This window comes from Gekko japonicus, unplaced genomic scaffold, assembly GCF_001447785.1.
Source record: "Gekko japonicus isolate JY-2015 unplaced genomic scaffold, Gekko_japonicus_V1.1 scaffold314, whole genome shotgun sequence".
NCBI classification, from domain to species: Eukaryota; Metazoa; Chordata; class Lepidosauria; order Squamata; family Gekkonidae; genus Gekko; species Gekko japonicus.
The window spans coordinates 959,110-985,773 of record NW_015170284.1 but is presented as its reverse complement, the minus strand read 5'-3'; the positions used below and the strand labels follow the sequence as shown (position 1 = coordinate 985,773).

The 26,664-nt window shown below is 43.9% G+C and overlaps 1 protein-coding gene across 1 annotated transcript in view; it reads right to left on the bottom strand.

Annotated features, from left to right (window-relative positions):
* CACNA2D2 (calcium channel, voltage-dependent, alpha 2/delta subunit 2) overlaps nucleotides 1–26,664 on the bottom strand; it is an 871,471-nt gene that overhangs the window by 63,228 nt on the left and 781,579 nt on the right. Inside the window, exons 14-15 of the mRNA XM_015417855.1 lie at nucleotides 23,080–23,129; nucleotides 714–803 (exon numbers count right to left, since the gene is read on the bottom strand). Coding sequence (XP_015273341.1) covers nucleotides 714–803; nucleotides 23,080–23,129 — 140 coding nt within the window. The remainder of the gene's footprint in view (nucleotides 1–713; nucleotides 804–23,079; nucleotides 23,130–26,664) is intronic.

The following is a 26,664-nucleotide window of genomic DNA, read 5'->3' as shown; positions in this document are numbered from 1 at the left end:
CCCTTGGGGCTTCTGCCTTCAAAGGTAAGTAGCAACTAAAGTAAGAGACTCTGGGACATCTTCTTTGTGGAATGCCTTCTCCATAATCAGGGGTGGATTAAGGCTCACTGGTGCCCTAAGCACTGACCAATCTTGGTGCCCTCCTCCTTTCCACACTGACCCAGTCCATTTTAGTTGTTGACCTGTCTGACCAGATATACAATGCAGGTTGCAGCAATACAAAAATTTATTCATATGATAACACAATATACTGTACAAAACTTTTCACCCTTTCCCCAACTTTGTGGTGCCCCCTTTGGCCCTGGTGCCCTAAGCATGTGCTTAGTCTGCTTAATGGTTAATCTGCCCCTGTATAATGGACTGCCCAGTGCCAAATCTGTTGTATGTTCAGCATCAGATGAAAACTGTTTTGTTTGCCTAGGCATTCTGTGGACTGCTGTTATTTTCCTTAGTTTAGGCTTGTTGTCATATGTATATCCCCATTTGTTATTTTGGGGTTTTAGTGGAGAAGACAATTATTAACTATTTATTATTGCTGCTGGTTTGTTGTTCCATTATCTAATCCAAATTTTAATCTGTTATTTTACTGAACTGGATTTCATTGAATTTTTAAAGATTTATTGGCTTTCACTGATGTTTTGAGAACACCATAGAGACTTGGGGATATAAACAGATTAAATAAATGAATGAATAAATAATAAGCTCTTTCTTACCAAAGCATCTTGATAAACATTGGTCCACTGAACCTGTTTTGCCCTGTTCCCTGCCAGGACCATGGGTCTTCCTAGAACATCCAGGTATTCCTGGATGGAATGAAAAAGATAAAAGAAGCAGGTATGCATCTGTAGAGGACATATGATATCTAGGGTTGGATCCAGCACAATTTTTTTGCTTGTGCTAGAGCTCTTGCACAAATAGAAATGCAAGAAAAAAGACTGCAGTAGCCACTTCCATTGTCAAAATTATTGTATCTTCATTCATGTGTTTGTTTACACAAAACTTTGTGCAACCAGTATCTGGGCACTATAATATACAGGGAGGAAAGTGCTAGGTGTTGTACAAGATCTTGCACAAGTGCATCACTGGATCCAAGCCGCTGCATTCTGTATATTAACTGTGGTGTTATTTTTTAAAATTCATGTCTAGTCATTTTTAGCAATCTCCTAAGAATTAGAAAAATACCAGGTTGGTCTGAACATGTGAAGTGTTTTGGACCAAGTGAATCTGTGTAATCCCTTATTCCCCAAGATAGTATGGTAGCATGTGAGTTAACACCATCTGTCCACAATGACCTTGTCAAATGTTAATAATGCGTTCACATTTTTCACTTTCAAGGGAAAGAATCAATGAGTTGCCAGGTGTACTTTCACATTAATGATATAATACAGCTATCTTGTGCATATTTGGTGAAAACAAAGAACCCATGTCAATCTAACTCTTGAGATCTTTTAGGAAGCAAATTCAATTCTTACTCCCCCCCCTCCACTAAGCACTTGAGTCCATGCACATCATACATGTATAATCCTTGCTGTCGGTCAATTCTTGAGCATCTGTGAGGGGACTTGATAGTTCTACCTGCTTGGATTAGTGTCTAAAATAACATGGATAAAGAAATAAAGAAGCTGGCCATCCCTAGCTTTAAGCATGGGTTTGTTAACAATGTATGCCAGCCACTTTGAAAGACTGCCTCAACAAAAACCAGGTTCTGTGTTCTCGGAAGATGAAAAACTCTCTAGACACTTTCTAGCCTGAGTTCCTGCTATTTTAAATTTTTTAAAACTGATGTTGTTTTCTGCTATTTAAATTGTTGAGCTATTGTTTTAGTGTTCATCAATGTTGTATATTTTGTAATCTCTCATAATGACCAGTTGGTAGAAGAGTGGTATAAAATGTTTTAAATAAAGGCAAGCAAAAAAAAAAAAAAATGCAGCCAGCCGCCATTCCTATCTGAGACAGAATTGGGAGAAGGAATAAAGGAAATCATTCCCTCTTTCTATTCACTGATAATTGGTTCTCATTATTATGAATCTCACCACTGCTTCACTGTGGTTCCTATCTCCTTGTACCTGAGCAAGGCCATGCAGTGCCATGTATACTCAGAAAACCGTGCTGTGTTTATCATTTCACAGTTATTTGAATGATAAGTGAAAATGAACTTTTTGTAAGTATCAGGAACAGTACTTTTTAAGTTACTAAATGAGATATATTTATATACTGAATTCATTTTTAGTCATGATATATGTAAATAGAACATTTAACACGTGCACACACCCCTCATGTCAGACATTCTTTTGAAGTATTTATTCTGAGCATCACAAAGTGATCTGTAAGAGGATCACTGGCAACTGATTACAATTTAGAGGTTCACCTTGCTCCTAAGTGAGTGGTTCTAAACAAGGAAGGAATCATCAGAGCCTCAGGGCAGAATTAATGGAAGCATCACAAAAATATGGGGGAAAGTCTGAACACTGATATAAGACTTTCTGAGCTGAAAATTGTGTTTTTTATACAATCAAGTGTATTGCAGCCAAGAGTAGGGAGAAAAAAATGTGACCATAGGCAAATATATCATTAAGAGGCAACCTGTTGAGCACACTAGAGGACTCTTTAGAGAATAATCCTATTTCATATATCAATTTGTAGCCTATATATTTAGAGTAAACAAGGGCAGGAGATTCTGTAGCAGATACTGGACAATTCCATATTAGTTGGGGCGAGATTAGTGTTGTGCCTGTAAAGCACAGTCCAGTGAAGGCCTGGCAAGAGCTGAATGTCATACCTGCTATGATCAGTAATACCTGCACTACTAATACTGACCGGGCAGCAAGCTCAGGAATGTCCTCGTCTCTTACAAACAGTCTGAAGCCAGATCTTGCTTGAGATTCCATTTTCAAGAAACTGCCTTTGAAACCATTCTGCACTCCAAATATTTGATAAAGCCTTGTGAACCACTGACTGAGGGCTGCCAACCCCCCCGGTACGGCGGAATTCCCCCCGCCCCGGAGGCCCATTACCCGACGCCGGGGAATCGGGGCCCGGGGGGAACTCCGCCCCGGCGTGCGCGTCACCCGGAAGTGACGTCGCATGCTGGGGGCGGGGCCACGCCATTTGAGGGGAAAACTCTTTGTTTTCCCCTCAAATGGCGTGGCCCCGCCCAGCGTGTGACGTCACTTCCGGTGATGTTCTGGCGGCGCGCGCGCTTCAGGAAACAGCTCCCGGACCGGCAGGGCGCTCCCCCACTGGTATGTTTTCTGTATTTGGCAACCCTACACTGACTTAAACATTTTGAGAGTCTAGGATAGTCCTAAACTGGTCAAGACTCAATGACAATGCAAGCAACAACACATATTCCAGAGCTAATGAGGATGGTCTAGAAGACAAAGGATAGGTTCAACTTTTGTTGCCCAGTTAAATTTGGCTAAGGCCTATAAGGGTGGGATCCCAGAAAAGAGAATGCAAAAGGGCTACATCCAACCAATCAACTGGAAGAAGACACAGATTTTCTGCAAGTGAAGCTCCATAAGCAGAAGAGGGAGGAGGGCAGCCAGTGGCTACACTTTATTTCTCCTCCCCATTGCAGCTCACCAATTTTCATGGCTTTTTATACAGGAAACATCATTCCAGGGATGGTGGCTGTGACGTTAAAAAACTGCCACTTGCACAAGCAGTTGCATAACAACCAGCATTCCCTCCTCCTATATATTATAGTATCCATAAACTGGTTGCACAAATTCATTATTTGTGGATGACACTAAATTGTTCAGGGTGGTGAGAACCAGGGAGGATTGTGAGGCACTTCAAGAGATCTGTTGAGAATGGGCGAGTGGGCGTCAACGTGGCAAATGGAGTTCAATGTGGCCAAGTGCAAAGTGATACACATTGGGGCAAAAAATCCTAACTAGAAATACACATTGATGGGGTTGAAACTGACCAAGAGAGAGATCTTGGAGTCATAGTAGATAACTCACAGAAAATGTCAAGACAGTGTGCAACTGCAATAAAAAAGGCCAACGCTATGCTGGGGATTATTAGGAAGGGAACTGAAAACAAATCAGCAAGTATAATGCCCCTGTATAAATTGATGGTGCGACCTCATTTGGAATACTGTGTGCAATTCTGGTTACTACACCTCAAAAAGGATATTATAGCATTGGAAAAGTGCAGAAAAGGGAAACTAGGTTGATAGAAGAATTGGAACACTTTCCCTATGAAGAAAGGTTAAAGCGCTTGGGGCTCTTTAGCTTGGAGAAATGATGACTGAGAGGTGGCATGATAGAGGTTTACAAGATTATGTGTGGGATAGAGCAGGTCGAGAAAGAAGTATTTCTCTCCCTTTCTCACAATACAAGAACTCATAGGCACTCAATGAAATTGCTGAGCAGTCGGGTTAGAACAGATAAAAGTACTTCTTCACCCAAAGAGTGATTAACACATGGAATTCATTGCCACAGGAGGTGGTGGCGGCTACAAGCATGGACGGCTTCAAGAGGAAATTGGATAAACATAGGGAGCAGAGGTCTATCAGTGGCTATTAGCCACAAGGTATAGATAGGAACTCTCGGGCTGGGGCAAGTGATGCTCTGTATTCTTGGTGCTGGGGGGCGGGCAACAGTGGGAGGACTTCTAGTGTCCTGGCCCCACTGCTGGACCTCCTGATGGCACCTGGTATTTTTGGCCACTGTGTGACATTGTTGGACTGGATGGGCCATTGGCCTGATCCAACATTGGCTTCTCTTATGTTCTTATGTTCATGTGGAAATGCAAGTAAGGATACAGTAAGTTTGACTGTGCAGCCTGCAAGATCTTTTTCTTGTGTTTTTACATGTGTAAGAGCTCTAGTGCAAAAGGAAATTTGTGCTGGATCTAGCTCAGAAGGTTGGTGGTTGGTTGGATGCAACCCATTATGGTCAAGATGAGAAGGTAACATCTTCTGAGAATACAGCATTTTTTTTTTTAAAGCTGGAAAAATTATGTGGATAAAAAAATGGGTGGACAAAAGCTCCATGCTGAAAAAGGCTGCCTATCATTAACAGCCTTGCTCAGGTCCTGCAAACTGAGGTCTGTGGCTTCCTTGACTGAGTCAATCCATCTCATGCTGGGTCTCCTTCTTTCCTGCTGCCTTCAACTTTCCCTAGCATTATTATCTTTTCCAGTGAGTCTTTTCTGCTCATAAGGTGACCAAAGTAAAATGGCCTCAGTTTAGTCATTTTAGCTTCTAGGGAGAGTTCAGGCTTAATTTTACCTAGAACCCACTTATTTGTCTTTTTGGCATTCCATGGTGCCCATAACACTCTCCTCCAACACGACATTTATACTGTGTGTCAAAGAACAATGGATTCATGTGAGAAATCCTCAAGATAAATCTCAACCATCAAAAGTCTACCACTACAATGCTAATGATGCTGCTGGACTGATAGTGGATCAAGTATTCGCTTTTAATGGCAACATCTGGCGTTTGGAACACAGTGTTCAGATTAATTAGTTTTGTCCACTAATTAAGGTTCTCCACCAATAGAGGAGATATAGCACCACAGCGTGTGGCCTATTGTATGGCAACTTCCTCACAGCATGCTACTGTGCAGCCAACGAAAGAAGCAGTCCCACTACGAAGAGCTCACAAACATCTGCATCAGGCAGATAAAAGGCAGCATCACCCTCAAGACATAAACCTCTCTTGTGGCCTCATGCAAAACCAGAATCTCTGCCTCAATGACTGACTTTGACAGGGTGCAGATTTTCAAAGACAGCAAAGGATCCCCCCCCCCCCGTCTCATGCATCAAGGCCTTCCAAAAGAACTGAGGTCCTGGTTGTGAGCAAGTAGATTTCCTTAAGAATTTTCAAATGGGTGGCTAAAATTTGCTCAATGCTTCTTTTTTTAAAAAAAAAATCCCCCCCATGCCTAACTACATAGTTACTTTGTGTGCATGCAGGAAAAGGAAGTGAAACTCTCATCCTCAACTCTGTCTATATTCCCATTATTTAAAGGAACGTTTAAAACATTATAAAATTTCCACATCATATTTCAACCATTTATGTATGCTGGACTGTGAACTATGAAGAAAGCATGTAGATTCAGCAGCAAACTAAGTGAAGACTGTCATGTATGACAACTATACATGCATAAATTTCACATGGTGGGAAGCAAAAGCCAACTGAGATTTCTAAGAGTTTACAGATAACAGGAAATGCACATGTATGCAGACCTCACATGTGACCATTCCCATTCCCACACAGAATTTTGATATACCTGAAGTTGTCCTGATTTTCATGCATTGCACAGATGTAAGCAAGGACAGAACTAAATAATGACCAAGCTGTTTTTGCTTCATTTCATAACTTCTTCAGCTTGAGAAAGATTTAAGTCACTGAGCCCATTAGTGCTGAAAATGACAAAGGTTCTGGAGAGGGGGTGTGTGTGAACCTTGCACTGATGTGCACTGGATTCTGTCCTCTTCATCCCCACAGGAATGCTATGTAAGCAATGGGGAAAGTCGGGGGGGGGGAGAACGAATTGTGATAGGAGTTCTATATTCTGAGAGCCACATTTGCTGCCTGTTTGTCTTCTGTAAGCATGTTAAAGGATAGCATGTGCCAATCAGCCCTCGCTGTCAGCATGAAGGAAACACGCCCTTTCCCCAAATCGATTAACCCTCCCTGCAGGTTGCCATGGTGAAGTGTGGCAGGCAAGAGCTTCAGCCCTGAAGCGCTAAGGGAATGTATTATTTCCAGATGATTTAATACGGGGGAAAGTGAGATGTAAAGAGAAAACAGCCTCACAGAGGGAGTAGAAACACAGACAGCAGGAGACAGACAAGGAGAAGTAGCCAGGAACACAGAATCACTTAAAGTTGGTACAGAGGAGAGTTTGGGAATCAAGGGAAACTTATGCCACATGCACAGATCACATGTGACTACTTTGGGTTAATTAGTCTGGGAAAACTATCCCCCTCCTGCTTCTGCACATCCATAACAAGAGCCCTGAATATGGGAGGCCCTTTGGGTTGGCCAGCTGGAGAGAAAATCCTTCTAAAGCTGTGGAACAGTCCTTTCCTTTACTTGCCAACAGGCTGAGTACGTATGAAGCTATATGTGAGAGAGGAGGCCTTGGTGCTTAACTTCTGAGGCAGGCCAATAGGAGTGCCAGGGTGCTAGAAGAAAGGAAGCAGGGGGGAGCATGACTTCATAGAAGCTTTTCTGGAAGAACAAACCATTACAGATATGGAGCTTCTGTTTACTTCTCTGAATAGCATCGTACACAGTGACTCCTTTGGGTGACTAGCAAGTTTCCCACTGGGGAGGAAGCCCATATAGCTATGGCCTCCTAATGGGCAGCAGGCACTCAGATATCTCAGTCATCCATAGTCATGGTACAGGAAAGGCAGTAGATTTTATGTTCGCATTACAGACGTGGGGAACACAAAAGCTCACTTGCAAAACAGTTTTGCACATATAACTTTACAATGATTCACAAATAAACCACTCTCTCTGCTTGCTATCAAAATAAACATCCATCGGTGTAAAGCACACGGGGTACAATTCAGTTAGGTGGAGGGTGGTTTTTGAGTTATGTTAGGCAGGCAAATATAAGAATATAGTCTTTTAAAACATACTAAACAATAGATGCAAACGAGGCCACTAAATAACATCTGGCAGCCTCACTTTACAACGCTCATTTGTACGTTGTAACTAATGCTTCAGATCTGAGATATAAATGGCTCCATTACTCTGCCTTGATCTGCTCCTCTCTGAGACCTCAGGCAGATGAAGTTTGACATTTTTGATGACAGGCAGTTTAATCATAGGTTGCCATAATTGGACTAGAGACTTAAGACGGCTGAGAGTCCAGCTAAGTGTGATTATTTGATTTGAGCACACGTTGTCTGGTTGGTGCATCAATGAAAAGAACACAACGGCTGTTTGCTGATGTCAGGCTTCACTGAGAGACAGACTGATTAAATGCCATCAGTGTTTATTTCTCCCATGGTATGTCTTGGGGCAAATCCTTTCAAACAGGCATTAAAGGTGTTAGGAATTAAGCAACTAATATCATACAATAACACGATCGGGTGATAGTAGCCAAGACATATTTTCCAGATTGTGTAAACTAATGCTTCACATTCAACCCTGAGTTCAAAATAAAATAATTTTTTTTAAAAAAACTATCTCTGATGGAGCTGCTGGTAAAAATTAGCACTGAAACTGACGTTAAAAAAAAATCAACTAAGAATAAGCTAGGCTTTGCTGATAGTGAATAGTTAATGGATATACCTATGATTACAGGTGCAGCAACACTATATGTTTAAATAGGATTTTAATTATTTTTATCCATCATCATTTACCTCAAAAGAGCAGAGATAAGTGTACTTTTTAAGGATGCTGTGAATTTCTTATTAAAAAACCTTATCACTTCCAAAAAGCTGGAAATCAAAGCTAAGGGACACTCACCTATGAGTAAGCCACACTGAACATGCTGACACATACTTCTGAGTAAACACGTGTAAAAGTTGTCACTTTTAACACTAGTTACATAGCCTCAAAATGGCTGAAATTTACAACATGTGCTTATGTCAGCTTTGTGTGACACTGAATTAAGCTCATTTCTCGATTAAAGCAGATCCCATGAAGGAGTCAGGGATATGCAGACATAAACCAGACCTAAACCCTCTCCACTCCTTCCCAGGAATCCTGGCTCCGTGGGTTAGGTACTTAAAAAAAACACCAACTCTAGTTCCAACATCTGTTCCAGCAGTGCACTGATGAAAACAGGGACACTATTCTCAATCCAAGAGATTGCCTTATTCTTATGGCATGCGTAGACAATGTAGTGCTTTAGTGTTTACCACCTACTCTCAAGATGCATCCTCCTCTAACTGAAAGGCCTCTAAAGGGAAGGAACTGGAACACAAACAATGACAATTCTAGTGAACATGAGTACATGCTACAAGCACTTTTAAAAAGCACCCCAGATTTTCCTCAAAAGGCAAAACAGGGACAAATTAGGGTCAAGGGTTTCCCCAGGGCAGTTATTAAAAAAGATGAACTATTCCTGGCATATATGGTCAGTTGGAGCATATATTTGAGGGCTGGCCATAAACATTAGGCCTTATAACTCTGTCTCCTTCGTTGACTAAAGAAATTCCATTACATTGAAACAGCCATTCCATGTTTCTCTTTCACCAACATTCCTGTGAGGTAGGTTAGAGTGACTGACCCAAAAGCATCCAGTGAGCTTAGCTAAGCAGAAATTCAAATTTAGGTCTCCCTGGTCTAACCTTCTTAACTACTGCTAGTACACAAGAGTAGCTCTCAATAAAAGTACCAGTTCATATTAGCTCCCTTTGCTTTCCTTGTGGTTTAGACCTTCCTCATCCTTGCAGGTTTGTGTACAGTACAATAGTACACTCTGATATTTGGTAATATATGTACAACTGGTTGAAGCAGTCTTTGCAAGCAGTTTAACTATTTTCAGGGCAAGTAATTCAGCACGGTATCCTAAAACAAATAAAGAAGCTATATTTTTCTTGCTGTATTGCTTCATGTAGCTTTTTTATTTAAAGAATCAGAGAGGAACTGAGGAAGCATCAAAGACAACAAAGGCTAAACATTTAATTTCTGGTTCTGGACTATTTTGAAGAATCCCAGATTTCCTTCCTTCACATTTTTTTGATCAGAAGGGTCCAGATCATCTGACTGGCCCTCTGGAGGGACGAACAGTCCCTTAAAGATGCTGCTGCAGGGAAGAGCCACAAAGCACAGTGAGAAGTCAACCAGCCAGTTTCCTGGCAATTCCCACTAGAGCCTTAAAAGCTGCCAAGGAGGGTGTGTACGTGTTGGCCCACTGCTCAGTCTGTCGTAGGGCCTGCTGTGATGCTCCCAGTGAGAGGCAGCAGATGTTCCATGCAGGATGAAGAATTCATTGGAACAAGCTCCTACTGTACATATAATTATCTACCGTGCCTTGTAGCTTCCAATCCTTTTTTCTTCTCTTTCCAAAGATGCTTTAAGCTTTAAACAGCGCAGTGTGCATCATGGAAAACCCCCAGGGGTAATAGTAGTTCAAAACTGTGCAGCAGCTTCAACAGCTAAACAGAGATTAAAAACACATCCACTTGTTGATTCAGCGGTGATCGTGTCTGCACAAAACAGGTATGTGATTGCAAGAGAATGGTGCATGAGCACATTTATAACCCACACAACCCTACATACATGTGTGCATATAACCATAAAAGCTTAAGAAGCTGCCTTTCACAAAGACAGACCACTGGACCATCAAAGTCAGTACTGTCTACTCTGATTGGCAGTATCTCTTCAGGTTCTCAGGTGGAGCTCTTTCACATCACCTATCCCTGATCCTTTTAACTGGAGATGTCAGGGACTGAACCTGGGACCTTCTGCATTGAAACCAGATGCTCTACCACTGAGCCATGAACCCTCCTTTAACTCTGGTCTTCAAAACAGACCACAGAAATTAAATATGCACATAAACAAAGGCATGCTCTGGCTAATCTACATAATTATGTTAGCATGTGAGTAAAATAAGAACATAGGTGTTCACATACAATATATCTCAGTATTGAAGATGGATGCATAATATAGGCATCCATACAAATAATGTTAGAATCACATAAGAATGCAAAGGGCAGACTGGCCATTTAAAGGGCAGACTGGCCATTTAACCTACAGAGAAGTATCCCAGTGGGCCACTTGTGCCCGGAACAAGCATAACCAAGCTCTAGCAAGTCTGCCAGAGCCTTAGGGGCCTCTGGGCTCAGACTCTTCACTGGCAATGGTTCTCCAATTGTATTTTCTCACACTGTTGCCAATTTTCAGGAAGAAGCAATGGGTGACCTATTACCCATTGTGTGCACCTCTGAGCTGAGTGACCCCTGCAGCACTGGCTTTGTAGCACTACAAAGGCCACTCAGCTTAGCTTGCTCCAGGGCCATATTCACTTTCCCGTCTACTCCTGATGGTTGCATTAAAGTACCCAAGCATTTAAGTGTTCATAAGCCCAGATGTAGGTGCTCGCAGCTGGCATGCCATTGTGTTCAGCCACACTAGAATCTATATAAAGACTGACAGCTGCCTTACAAATGTATTGATTACTGCACTCCTATATGTCAAGATAAAAGCAGCCACCATTCATTTCCTTAACACATGCTCTGTTAGGAATATCAGGTACTAGTCACAGACAGGCAGAAACCTGACACCTATCTATCAAGGAATGAGGATCGGTCACAAAGACTGACTGCACCCACTGGTTAGGTTCAGATGGTTACAGCATCAACTGTTGACTTTCAGTGTGAAGCAACCATCACGGACCAAACACCACAAGAAGAATTTTCGCACCACTTAATTCCTTTCAGTAGATGTGTTACAGGTCATCCAATAATAGGTCACTGAGTGATGCAAATTGTGATCAAGGGGGTTGAGTGTCAGTCTGGGACTAGAGATACCAGGTTTGCAATGCTCCATTAGCATGAACATCATTGGGTGACTTTAGGCCAATCATTCTTTCTCTCGCTACCCAAGTGACTTCATAGGTTTGTTCTCAGAAAAAAATGGGGAAGGGGGACTACCCTAAGCTCTTTTAACAGATATATCAGCCCAAAATTAAAGGGGGAGTCACTTAAATTACTATGCTAGATTGAAAGGATTTTCTTCATTTGGGATCAATTCCTACCTTGCAACAACTTTTTCTGTCTCAACTGATGCCCTGGAGACCTGTGACCTGGTGATTTATGAACAGGGCTGGTCTGATGTTTTTTTGCGCCCAAGGCGGGGCTACCTTCTGCCCCCCCTTGCGGGTGCCCACCAATTATGGGATTGCCAACCTCCAGGCGGGGCCTGGAGAGAAGGATCGCATGCCACACTTTGGCTGCTTTTCTGCACATGCTCGGGGGCACTCTGCTCCCATGATGTCCCCTGCTGTCGTCGGAATGAGGGTCGCTGCGCCTGATCTGCCTTGGGATGGGGATCCCTTTGGCTGGCCCTGGGTGTGAGAGAGAGATGCCACCCCCCTGCCACCCCGGGTGGCCCTACCTGCCAGCAGGAGTAGACTGAGCACCAGGCCCAGCAGCACCCAGGCGGGCAGCGGGGAGGGTCTCATCCTGGACGTGTCTCCAGCTGCCTCGGCGCCTCTCCTGCTCACCCTCCCTGCAGCCTTGGCGCTGCCTCCCGAGTGGCTCCCTGGTTGTGCCGATCAGCTTCCCCCCCCATCCACCTTCCTGCGGGAGCCAATGGTGAGGGCACCCACACGTGCGCCATCAGTCTTCGGGAGAAGCCCGGCTACCTGACTCGCCTCCTGCTGCCGGGGGTGGTGGCGGGGCGAGTCAAAAGCGAGCGGTGAGGTGGCAGCGGGGCCAGTCGGATGGTGGAGGGTGGCAGCGGGAGGAGGCATATTTTGGGAAGTCACAAGGCAATGGCGTGCGGGCTTTTGGCGCCTCCCCCACACAGTTCGGTGCCCCATCCAGGTCCCGCCACCCCATCCAGGGCCTGGAACTCCAGGCGAATGCCTAGTTCGCCTAGCAGGTGGGCTGGCCCTGCTTATGAAAGGTGTGAAACTGAAAACAAGCACAGATGGTTATGTTTGCTATGGTAACTAGTCTACATGCATTTCTATCAGGCTGTGTCTGTCTGTGCAATACATCATGCTAGATCACATTAAGACCTGATTGTAGTATAAATAAGGTATCACGGTCAACAAATTTTAAAGGTCTTTAAATTTAGGAACTCAAAGAATAACTCAGGCATTGGCATTCTCAGACAGCCTAATTACATCCATCTAGGGAAGAGTTTTCAAGAAATCAAACACTGTTGTTTGGATACCTCAAGGTGAAACCTGGACAACATTGCAGTACTTTGACCTTCTTTAGTGCACTCTGAGCTAACAAAAGCTAACAAAAACAAGAGCTAACATAATTCAATTTAGATGAGCTGAAAGCAGGCTAAGTTAAAAAATCAGAGAGGATGTAGGATATTTGTGATCTGAGTGGCGAACTGTCAATATCAGCTTTTTCAAGCATTTGAATCATTTATCTGTTTCTTCCCATTTTTAGAAAATAAGATACCTGCGTGCAGATAAAGCAGGAGGCTTAAAGCAGGGGGAAGCAGAAGATTGAAACCTGGACCCCTGTAGAAAAATAGTGTCTCAGCCCCTATGGCTGAAAACTGTATGTGCATGTTTCCACCATGTCACTGGGAAATACCCGACAGCCGAAGGAAGTACATAGGTGTTGGCGGGTAGTGGAATTATGTTAACTGGGCAGGAATCACATATAACTTGTTTTCTACTGAGTCAAAACAAGAAGCTTCTCAGTTCCCCATCCCCATAGCTGCTTCAGAGAAGCAGAGAGGTTGAGCCCCTCATTATGGTCCCTAAATACCCATGATAGGGAGGGGAGAACTGGATCAAGAGAAAGCGTGCCCCTTGGCATACTGAGCCCAACTCACTCTAACAATCACCTTGGGGAAAAGGTGATGGGTTTCAGCCATTCCTCCTTCACTTCAGTGACTGGGAAAGGATTGGGCTGCAAACCCCTGAATACCAGTACTAAAAGGCAGCATCAGGAGAAGGCCTTGGCCTCTATCCCCCATTTGTTGGCCTCCAGGGAAATGATGGGAAATGGCAGCAGGCATGAGGGGACTACTGCCCCTGCTGGGGTGATGGGGCTCCTTAGCTGCTGCAGGGAATCCTGATTCAGACTGGGAGCACAACATACAGAGAGGGGTATAGGGTGTCAATTCTCGGTTGAGACACTCCTGAAGATTTCGGGGAGTAGCCTGGGTTGGGACTTCATAGGGTATAGTACCATAGAATCCACCCTCTAAAGCAGCCATTTGCTACAGGGGAACTGATCTCTGTAGTCTGGATATGTTGGTTATAATTCCGAGAGAATGGCAGGTCCTACCTGGAGGTAGGCAACCTTAGCTTTAACCCCTTTCTGCAACCCATTTCCTCCAAACGGCATAGCTGCTGTGCTTTAGAACAGCAGGGGTCTATTCCTGTGAAAGGAGCTATAACAAGAACTTTGCTTAAAAAAAATTATTCCGACTCCTCAGGTTTAACAATTATAACCCCGTGTCTAATTTACCCTCTCTAGGCAAGATGCTTGAATGGTGGTAGCATGCAGGTGTGACTGGATGTTGTATTCACCTGAAAGGAAGATGACCCTGAAAGTAAGATGAGCCCTTTAAAAATGTTCTATGCATTAAAAAAATATTGGATATAACTGTAGCTTGTATGCAAATGTAAGATGATACACTCTTTTGTGATGGCATACCTGTGAAAAAACTAGTCTTGTATCTGAGTAAATATTACATTTGTCCCCCACTCCCCGTCTGGTTTATGATCTGCTTATGGGGCAGAAACCACCTTGGTTGCTCTGCTGGATGACAGTTGCCAGGCAGCTGTTGGTGCCTGACATAGAGATCACTTTTCATGATATTACACCAGCTACACTAGTTTCTGGGTCTCCCATAGCCCACCTCATTTGGCCGAGAATGACAGCAGGATGAGAGAAGTGGTCTTAGAGAAAGCTATCTGAGCCCAGTTGCCCCTCCAATTATTAATTTATTGTGGGGGACAGGAAGGCAGGGCAAATACCTCTTTGCCTCTCTTCCTTCCCTCTGCAATTCTTTGCAGGTTCTCACCTGTATTCCACTTCCCAAGTCTCTGTCCCACCCAGGGTGGGAGTATGGAGATGAAGGGGGATGCAGGCAAGAAAGGGCTAGCTCAGCTCTCAGTGGCTCCCATTATGACCTACAGAATAAAGAAAAAGGCTCACAATCTGGGGCATGGATGAAAAGGGACAAAACAGACCTTCACTCCCTTCTTTTTCATTTAGGCACTAAGACATGTTTATTTTCAGAGGCATTTGATACTGAACTGTTTTGCCTTACAAAGGCCCCTGCCACACGGCAGGGGAAATGTCTCTTAAGGCGTGGCTTTTAAAAGCCGCGCCAACGTTGAGACGCCGCGGCGGGATCCCACGGATCCCCTGGCCGCGGCGCCTTTTCTCCCCGGCGCGATCAAACGCCGGGGAGAAAATACGGCCCTAACCGGGAGCCGGACGAACTGCGCATGTCGGAGCATGCGCAGTTCGGCTCCGGGCCGGGGTTGTGCCGGCGCAAGGACGCGCCGGCGATCAAACGCCCGGTTTGCCCCGCAGCTACAGGATGAACCACCAAGGTAGGTGGTTCAGTTTGCGGCGGCTTTTCCCGGGAAAGGGCCAGTTCGGGTACGGAAGCAGGACGCTTCCCAGATGTTGTGGTGTGATCGCGCCGGTTTGATCCGGCCCCGAACTGGCCCGCTCCCGGACCAAATCGCCGCATGTGAACGGGACCATAGTAGTTCTCCACCTGTGTTACTGGCTTTCATTACATTAACATTTTACATATTGGTTGTTTTTAGTTTAGATTTCTTATTTGCAAAACCATTCTATGGGCTTGGGTTTTTTTTTTACAAAAAAAATTATGTGAGATATTTTAGTAAATAAACAAATACATAATAAACCCTTTGAAAATCTGAAAATATTCACCCTCAAATTCCTTAAATCTTATTTCAAGCACAAACCAAGCAATAGACAGACCCCCCCCACCCCCCCGGCCAAAATGCAGATGCAGCATGAAGAAGCATTGTTCTGGGCCACTTTGGAAATTTGAAGATTACTTTTACCTATCACAAAGATGCAAGTAAGTAGTAGAGAGAGAAATGGGTGGGAAGGTGGCATCTTTATAATGCCAAACAGACAAAAGAATGTATCACACACAGAAAATCTTGTGTTCCTGTCAGGCCCCGGTGTTATCAGAACCAAGTCAGAGATGCATTTCTTCCACTCTCTCTGCCTCTCAGCCTTAAGGCATACACCGGGGAAAGAAACCTCTGAAGGGACAGTCTGCATTTCTGGGCTCTTCCATGTTCTTATATACTGGAATTGGGTCAGGGAGCATACCAGTATTCAAGCTGGTTTATATTCTATGAAAATATCCGATAGTGGAGATGAGGGCCATTGTAGGTGAACTAATGCAGAAGGGGGTGGGGGTGGGAGGCCATGCTCAGGCCAGAGCTAGAAGACAATCTCATTTAAAAAAGAGATTGTCTATCTTTCATAAATTGAAGGTTGAACTATATGTCACCTGCAGTCCCCATATTTTACCAGGAGTAGCCTTGGAGGCAGCGAGTGGAAGAATGGTCTAGGAAGGAGCTGCTCAATCACTTTCCCTCAGGCCATTTTCTCCCTCTGTGTATGTGTATGTTTTTGTTTCGGGGGGGGGGGGGTGATAGTATATAGTAAGTGGAAAAACAGGTGAGGGGGGGGAGGTTAAGCAGCCCATCTCACCCACCATTTATTTGCTTAAACTCTTAGCATCTTCAGGTTGCCTTTGGTTTTTAAAAAACCTCAAACACATCAAAAAGCATTGAGGAAAAGCTACATGTGACTGAGTGTTACACATTAAGAAAAAGTCAGGCACGATTTTCAAGGTGACATCAGGGACTTTTGAGAGATAATGGACTACAAGGCTGGGAGAATCCCACCAGATGGCACTCTTGCATTGTTCTGTCTTATCTCCCTGCTGCTCTATGAAAAATGAATCAGCAACCCAGAGGGGAAGCTCCTGTCAAAATCCTGACTCACGTCACCAGAAATAAATATTCAGTAATGAGCTATTAACCTTTATGGTTCCCTAAGGGGGAGAGGGGAGGGGATGTGCTAAATACTCTGCTATAAAACTGTGCAGGATCCTGCTGAGCTACATCCTGCCAGAGAGCTTTCAGGCCACAGGCTCAACCATGGAATTTCAAGGTGGGCCTGGCCTAATGCTGGTTAAGAGGAAGAGCTGAACTAAGGCTGCTAGGAGTGGAAATAAATGTCTTGTAAGCTTGTGCTTAGCAATGAAAGAAAGAGAAGGGAGACCTGACCGGTTCAGATGAGCTTTAAGAGTCAGTATACAGGCAGAAAGAGAGATTCAGAACAACTGATAAGTCTATCAGTGGCAACTAGTCATGGTGGCTGAGGGGAACCTCCACATCCAGAGGCACTGTTCCTCTGAATCCCAGAGCCAGGAGGCAACATCAGGGGAAGGCCTCAGCCTCCATGCCCTGCTGGCCATTCAGAGGAACTGCAATGTTCCCTCTAAGCTGTGGAGTCTCGTGAGCAAAAATTCTACTTTGTGGGCTACTGGCATTAAAGTTGTAAGGAAGCGATTTGGCTACTGCATAAATTAGTTTGCTCTGGAGCCCTCCTTCCTGAGCTAAGACAAAAATGTGTGAGCCAGAGGCTAAAAAACTGTGAGCTAGCTCACACTAACTCAACTTAGAGGGAACACTGCTGGTTGGCCACTGTGTGAGACAGGATGCTGGACTAGATGGACGACTGGTATGATCCAGCAGGGCTCTCCCTATGTTCTTACTGATCCAGTATTCTTGCTGTCTTTCTTCAATAGCAATCCTCATGTCCTGATCTGACCCCCTCACCTCTCCCTCACTGACACTGTAGCACATCCACAACCACAGAGTTTCAGAAGGCCAGAAAATCTATCTAGTTAACTTCTCAACAACTACACATGACTATGTACACACCAGGTCGTCACTGATCAGCCTTGGATCACAAATACCTTTCCTTTATTAACAACCGGGAAGAAGGCCCATTGCAGGCATGAATGCAACAGATGCTAGTGTGGGTGGGTGGCCACAGCCCCCTCCCCTGGCAGTGCGAGTTCCCGCCCCGCAAAGATGGGCAGGGTCCCTCCGTCACCGGCCGCGCAGGGAGGTCGAGCAAGCTGGCGCAAACAGGGAAGGGGAGGTGGCGGAAACCGGCGGTCACCAGGGCTGAGAAGGAAGGGAACGGGGTGTCAACTGCCTCCCCTTCCAGCGGCTCGCTCAGCCTCCCCGCAGCTGTGGGGAGAGCAAGGAAGCCGGGGCCAAGAAGGAAGAGGAGGGGGTTTAAACCGCCTCCCTTTCCGGCGACTCGCTCAGCCTCCCCATGGCTGGGGAGCGGCGGCAGACCAGCGAGGGCGGCGGAGGGAAGGCTGGCAGAGGCTGAATGGCCTCCCTTAAGAACTGCCCATGGCGGCCCCAGGCCAGGCCGTGGCGCCCCGAGGCCAGAAAATCTATCTAGTTAACTTCTCAACAACTACACATGACTATGTACACACCAGGTCGTCACTGATCAGCCTTGGATCACAAATACCTTTCCTTTATTAACAACCGGGAAGCGCGGCGTGGCCTTTCCCCCCATCCCAAGGTGAGGCAGGGTGCACCGGCAGGGCCACGAGGTCAGGGACAGCACCGGGAACCCTGGCAGAGCCCCCCCACAGAAGTGCCCGCAGTGTCCCTGGACCAGGACGCGGCAGCACAGGGAAACGCGACACGGCAATCCCCTTCTCTCCCTGCCAACCAGGTGCTGCCACCGCCGCCACTCAGACCTGTCCCCAGTTCCCGAGGGCCTGGCCAGCCTCATCCCTCCTCCCCACCCACCCCAGCTAATGGGATGCCAGGAGTCCTGAGCAGCAGCTGGTGGCCCAATGGCTGAGGGAGCGCATTTTTCCTCGCCACCCCATAGGCTATGGGCCACCCCAAAACGCTTTTATTAATAAGGAGAGATAAGCTCCACTGACCTAAGGTCTTGAGCTAAAGGATCACAAATACCTTTCCACTCTTCGCTAACTAGGAACAGACATGATGAATCATCTCTACAAAGCATGCTCATTTCATTCCCTCCTATGTTCCTTCGTAGTGTCTACTTATTATGATACAGTTTACTAGAGGCTTGTCATCAAAGCCTGCTAGTTCGACTAGGTGAACTTCAGCCACCCTGTTCCTGCAGCTCCCACACATCTGTGCCTGATCTGCTCATCCTGTTTTCCTAGCCTTCCAGAGTCCTCCCTTCATTCTTCTGGCCCACCACCACTTTCAACCCTATTTTCCCATCTTCCCTGCTTCCCTCAGATCTCCTACTCTTCCTTTCCAAACCACTGTTACTTCCACAGCTCCCTCCCAGGGTTCTTTTGCTTGCCGTGCCCCTCTATGATATCAGAGCAGCTCAGCCAATCAGTCCTAGAGCCTTCCCCACCAATACAAAAGCCCTTTGTGCATTACAACACAGATATGTTACATTTGTGCCCTGTCTTCTGTCTGAGGCACCTGGAGTGGTTTTTATCTTTAGTCTTAGATTTGCCTCCTAAACCACACCATGAGCTTCAAACCAAAGTGTGGATCTGGAGTTGGGTTTCGTGCCTCAAACTCAAGCTATTGTATTTCATGGACTCTTTAAGGGCTCCTTGAAGCCTGCTGTGGAAACAAGAAAGAGCTCAAGTTTAAGTTTACTTATTGGTGACAGCCAAAGGACAGTGCAGGCTTAACATAAACAAGAAAGAGAGGGGGCCCCTTGTTCCTATCTCACTTAGGGGCTAGTATAATGCTATCCTGCCCTGGCTGGCACAAACTTGTGCTTCACCTCATTACTTTAACATATGAGACTTTTGTCTTACGTAAAAATGGGCTAAGGAAGGGCTATGCTTTCCCATTTCTCATGGTAAGAGATTAGTGCAACTTAAATTAGTTTTCTCCCCTGTCCACTTCTGCAGATTTTTATTAGAATGCGGCATGCACCAGCTGCCTAGAACTTAACAGCAAGGAAAAGATCCATATGATGGCTGTCATATTGGCTGATATGCTGAAAATGTTAAGCACTAAAAGCAACATCTACAGCTACAGCTAAACAGCCAGGTTATTTGCTGCTAGATTGTGATACAATTCATGTGCTCTCTTACACTGGCTTAAGGAGTTTGGGGGTGTGTGTGTCCATAAAACAGGTGCATTCAACTGATAGCCATGAGACCCTCACCCCAGGGGACCCCCTTTTTTCCTCCATGGTTTGATCCCCTTGTGTACACATGTACACCTGAGTGTGCACCCAGAAACAATAGAAGGAGCCTGAATTAAAGCGATATCAAAAGGCAGTGAGTCATGCCAAAGGAAGAAAGGAATGCAGGGCTGATCCTCCACCAATCATATGTGCAAACCTACCCTAAGAGGGATTCAATTGAGGGCCATTTTCCCCAAGGACCCTGGAGCCTCCTCCCAGGGAAACTGATTATAATTAATAACCCATAATTCCAAAATAATAAGCAAAGGGCCAATCCCAGCCAATGTCTTTCCTATCTAAACAATCAGACAGCAATATTCCAGCCCTTCCCCAGACATGGCAAGTGCCTGCAAACATATCTGATTTCCATATCTCCCCAAGGGAACATTGATGACACTCCAAATGCAAAAGGAAAAAAACTCCTCTTCACAATAAAGACAAAGGTTTCACATACTTGTACCCACCCCGAAGTGCACATTTTTATTATTTTCACCCTTCCCCTCAGCATCCCAGGCTAAGAAGTATAAAAAGTCTCCCCACAAGCTACAAATTTTGCAGCCAGTTTGAAATCATCCTGTTACCCCAGCCTCATGGTTGATCCCTGGACCCTACTGGATCCCAAATTTCTGCTCTGCTGACCTGCTACTGTGCTTTCTGCCTTCAGTTTCATCTCCCAACACAGCTTCTTCATAGCCAGGGACAACCCCACTGCTCTTCACCTGCTTCTCTTCAGGACAGGTTCTTATGTTTCATTTTCCATTACAAATTTATTCCCCTTTAGGTAGGCAGGAGTTTTAAGGACGGGTTTTATGTTTTATTCATTCTACATTTTCAATCCTGTATTTCCTTTTCATTGCCATTCTACTGTATTGCATAGATTATTAATTTTCTTTTTCTGTTAGCAAAATAAAAACCCATTTTCTTTAAGAGTCCTCTCATTTTTGCAAGTGTTGATCTGAATCTGCACCTCTACACACATAGGCAAAACTGATCACAAGTGTTTAAGTGCCCAAAAGTACAAACGTTTGGTCTGTGGGGACAGGGGGATGCCTCTGCATGTTACTGCCCTGACATGTGTATATCGATTTGGGTAACACAACCAGGGAAGAAACTATGGATTGTTCGCTTTCAGGAAGAATTGACTGTACCAGTCCATATACTATAATAATTCCTAACATACAATACCTTTGTTCAGTTCAGGTTTTTCCTTTCTCAATTTCTTTGGTTTATTGTCTCTGTTTCTCTCTTCCCTCCTCCCTCCTCCCCATTTCCCCTTGGCTTTTGGCCTGAAGATTTAGGCATCATTTGAATGGAAAGCTATTAGCTCTGCCTCGTCACCCCATTTTCAGGGCACTAATAACTCATCCCAAGCTCCCTCTCTTGCACACCACTTGTCGACTCTAATAGTTTGATAGATCGAGCGGTTTGGCTTGCTCCTCTGTGCACGGCTGATTCAAGCACGAAGTTGTAATAATTAGCCACATAAATACAAATCCACATAACAAGCACGTGTTTTCTCCATGGACAAATCTGTGCTGGAGCAGCAGGGATCTTACATATTAGGCTATTAGCCAAGCTACATGTGAATAGGTATGTTTCCAAGACTGAAAGAATATAAGACTCTAGATAGGGAGGACAGGGTTCTGTAAGCCAGGAGGAACTGGTGCTGGAAAAACGAGGTCACAGGGGTTTGTAATGAGAATCATCTGCTGAACTATGTGCTCAGTGTCTGAGTCTACAACAGTGGTGTGTTCACAGCACAGCTCTCCCTGCAATCCACTTGGCACAAGATGATTCCCTTAAAGAAGGACCATAGCTCAATGGCAGAGCACATGTTTTGCATGTAGTAACCCTATCTATAGTATCAGGCATCTCAAGTTACATGATAGCAGGGTTGGGAAAGACCTGTGTCCCAGACAGCTGCTACCTGCAGCCATACAATGGGCCAATAGACTGGTCAAGTGAAAGAGCCCCTTATTTTCATAAAAACGCACTCTTTCTTCTGCTTTAACAGAAGAGAGTGTATTATGCATTTTGCACAGTTCACACTGACATGGACCAATCCTCTCTTGTGGTGTAGATGACCAGCAAATCTGAGGATCAATGCAGAATCAGCACTTGAGTACACATGTGCCACTGAATTCATAAGGTCATTAAGTGACGTTCTGTCCCTTTTCAAGATAAACATGAAATTGACCTCTAAAGTAAGACATGTGGCTGCAGTCAATGTTGTTAGCTTTTTTCCTCTTGAGAGTTGGGTTTTAAAAGACACTTAATTTTCTCTAATCCGTTTTGAACTATCTGTATGATCTATGACTGAAATATTCCATATAAAACCCACCAATCGACTCCCTTTATTCTGTCAGCGCAACAGAGATATTGTGTGTATCCTGTGCAAGCAGTCAGAACCTAAAAAGGTTAGTCAAGAATAGAAGAGGGCCAACTCTAAAAATCTAATTATGAAACATACAAAGATATACATGTATTTATTCAACATAAATTAAAATAACAAACAAGGGCCCATTCCTACCTCATATATTTTTGTATGTTTCATAATTAGATTTTTAGAGTTGGCCCTCTTCTATTCTTGACTAACCTTTTTAGGTTCTGAATTCTAGGTTTAGGTTCAGTCTTTTCCCCTTTTTTCTTCTTTGTCCTGTTCAAGCAGTACAGCAAAGCACTCTCAGTGGCCTCTCTTCTGCTTCTGAAGGTTTGCCAGATGATGTGTGAAAAGCCTCCTCACTGATGGCATTTAGGAAGGCTAGTGATGACTTTGTTTTGAAGTGCCTGTGTTGATACGGCTGTAATGGTTTGTGGCTGGGATTAGTTAAGATCCTGTATTTCTAGGACAAACTCCTGCATATTGTTTTTAGCTGTTTTTAAAAGTTTTTTTTAAATTGTAATATATAATATAAGCTGCTTAACTGTATGTCTGTTAATAAAAATATTTCAAAAAAGTGGAGACTAGATTCTGCCCACTTCATACCTTTATTTCTTTTGTAAGAAATAGGTCCTGATGTGTGCGTGGAGCATATCCATTGAATGCCCAAAGTACATAAAATAGACATCCAAATGAATGGAAAAAAATACATTTCATGCAAGTCCCTTGTTTATATTCTCTGCCCTATATTAAGCATTTTGACAGGTTGGATGGAGGCAAAAGTTCTTTAGGTTAGAAAGAAATGCATACATGTTGGATTTTTTCCTTACCTGTGTGTTAATTCGGATGGCCCCAATAGATGGAATTTCAAAGTAATAACCTTTTTAAAAAGGGGATAAAGGAGAAGACAGTGAACCTCAGAAACACATTTCAGCATATTATCTTCACACTCACTTTCAGTACCAGTTCTGCCATGCTATATTGTTAACTAATTCGCATTCAAGAACACCAAATTCAGGCCACAGTCCAGGACAAAGAAATAGAATGCCTCTTAAAGACACTGTACTGGATTGTGATCTCAGTACACAGCTTCACATTTCAAAACCTTATTGACATTGGTCAAATAAGTGTGGTTAGAAACACATTTATAAGATTACGTGTTAAAAAGCCAGAAACTTGTATCAGAATGGAATTCCCCTATTTCATGGATTGTTAATATGAAACTGTCCATGCACATGCACAAACATATAGAAAGAGAAACATTTTCCTGCCTCAAGGAGTTTACAATCCAACAGTTAAATACTAGGCAGAGTTGCACCCTTCAAAAGCCAGTGAGAGTCTCCCAATAGCATCAGACCTCACCAGAGTCTCCCTGTGAGGCCCCTGTTCCCTCCTCCTGCTGAGACTCCTCAAATCTGACCCCCCTTGAAAGCCTAAGTGCAGTGGGGATCCCAAGAATGTGTCTAAAAACCACACCTGGTCTGCCATGACCAAGGTAATTTCTATCATGGAGGCAGGGTATCACTGCAGTGCATAAAGCTCCAAGGCATGCCTAACACAGTCATATCCCTTGCTTTGAGGGATATTTCATCAAGGCACGCAATATGAACCATTTCCAGCTATAGATAGTTGGGCAACCCCTAAATATCACTAATCCAACCCAATAACGTTCAAGTCCAGTGGCACCTTTAAGACCAACAAAGTTTTATTCAAGGTACAATCTTTGTATGTGTGCACACTTCTTCGGATACATTGAAATGGAAGTTATCAGTTCATACATATAGGCAGAGGGTGAGCAGCAATCCTCCAGACATCTGTTTATCTGAAGATGACAACCATATTCTGTCCAATTCTGACTTTTACAACAAACCTTTTAAGAACTAAAATATCCACCAGATGACGTCAAGAGATAGATCAACAAAGCCAGAATGATATCCAGCAAAAGCCTGTTAAAAGCCAGGCCCAAAAGAAACAATAACAGAACATCACTAGTGGTCACATACAACTCTCAACTCAAAACAGTTCAATGCATCATCAACAATTTACAACCTCTAATGAATGACGACAGTTTTCTTTCACAATCACTAGGAGGCAGACCCTTTCTTGCATACAGACAGCTCCCCAATTTTAAACAACTCCTCACCCACAATAATACAACATCTAACTTGAACATGGATACTGAGACCAGAGTTTGCAATAAAATCAGATGCCAACTTTGGTGCCACATACATCCAGATGTGATCACTGGACCTAACAACATCAAATACATCAACTCAGACTCATTCACTTGCTCATCCTCTAACACTGTATATGCCATTAAATGCCAACAATGGCCTTTGGTTTTTTACATAGGGCAAACAGGTCAAACCCTATGCCAAAGGATAAATGGAGACAAATCTGACATCAAGAGTCACAGTACTGAGAGACCTGTAGGAGAACACTTCGACCTTCCAGTACATTCAATTGGTGACCTTAAAGTAGCTGTTTTATCACAAAGGAACTTCAGGAAAAGACTAGAAAAGGAAATTGCTGAGTTACAAGTTATTACAACATTCAGAACAGTGCAATCCCCAGGATTTATCAGGAATATTGGTTTCTTATCTCACTACATATGCTAACCTCATTCAATCCTTACATCTGTATTCTCACCAATCCCTCAGAAGGGCTATATATCCTCTTTATTTTATTTTATTCCTTATTTGGAATAGTAGATTGGAATAGTAGATTGTAACATAATGTAATAGTAGAATGTAATGTAATTTGTAATGGTAGATTGGAAAGCATTTCTCTGGTCTGGGGACAAAGGAGATATACTACACAGCCAATCACCCCATCTCAAAAAAGAGGAAGCTGTAAGGTTGCCTCCACATGTAAGAAGAGACAGATGGAGCATAATGGCAGGGTCTCAGTTAATTACTCTCAGCATTTGGAACCCTGTGGGAACCCTGGCAACTATATGAATTTCTGGTGGGACTGTGTCTACATCCCGGCCTTCTGGCAAGAAGTTGCAGAAGTTATAAGAAAAAACTGTTGATCAAGGAATATCCAGAATACCACAAATGATGCTTTTGGACTTATGGTTCAAATCGAACTTGGAACGCTCCCAACGAGAACTAATTTTCACCTTATTGGCCTCATCGCATCTTACAATTGCATCTAACTGGAAAGAATGCAAACCTCCCTCTATAGCCCTCTGGTATGAGAAAGTCTGGGACCAATTTAATGTGTGTAAACTTTCTAATTTGATAAATCATACAGAAACAGCTACATTGTACAGCAATTTTGAGTTAACTTGGCTCCTGGTTCTTCAATATATGGCAGATAATGATATTTTGCTGACCAACCCAAGTTGAAATTTTGTATTCCCCTTTTTATCACTTTATGTTTATTTTTTACTCTTTAATATTTGCATCAACATTTTTATTAATAAATTCAAAAAATTACTCTCAGCATTCCACAATTGAAAAGAGTACATCTGCCCATCAATCTCCGATTTTGATATATTTATTTCCTTCACTATGTTCCCCCCCTCCAAAATTAATCCCAAACCAATGGTAACTATATAAACTAAGCTTGTTATTCCTGTTTGGTCCTTGAATCTGTTCAACATCTTCATTCTGCTTTATGATAATTTGCTGCTCACCCTCTGTCTATATGTGTGAACTGGTAACTTCCATTTCAGTGTATCTGAGGAAGTGTGCTTGCACACGAAAGCTCATACTTTGAATAAAACTTTGTTGGTCTTAAAGGTACCACTGGACTCTATTCTGCTGCTTCAGACCTACTCGGCTGCCCCACCTGAAGCTAATCCAACCCAGTCATTGATAAAGACAGCCTAGCATCTGACCCACATGGGATTAGCCATCAAACCCATTTTTTATGTCCAGTCCTTGATCGATATGCTAAAACTGTCCAGCAGTTGGTCCACTTTGGAATGTCAGGTATTCCTTCCTAAATCTTACCACCAGATTTTGATAGCAGTTACCTTCAAACTGCATAGTCAAATTCAAACTTCATATTTGGACCAATCCTGTCCCTGGGAAAGAGGGGTCTCATGTCTATCTTTGGGCCCCTTCCCCATAAAAAAATTCCAAGTCGGTGGGAAGTGTGCCAGGTCCTCCCACTACCTGAATACCCCTGCAACTGCTTCGCAGGCCCCTCTTCTCTCCTCAACACTCTGCTGCATGGACTCCCTGCAGTCCTCCTTATCCCCCTTGGATCAGGTAGTATCACCCGCCCATCAAACGTCCCCTCTCCTTGTCTCCTCTCTTTTCCTTACCCTGTCCTCACAGTATGTGTGCACATGCGCACATGCATTGGTGGTGGTCTTAAGGGTTTCTTGTTTTGGTTTGCTCCTAGTGGTGCATGTTTGATTGTTAGTAAATAAATGTTCATTGAATCGGTTGGACTCTGTC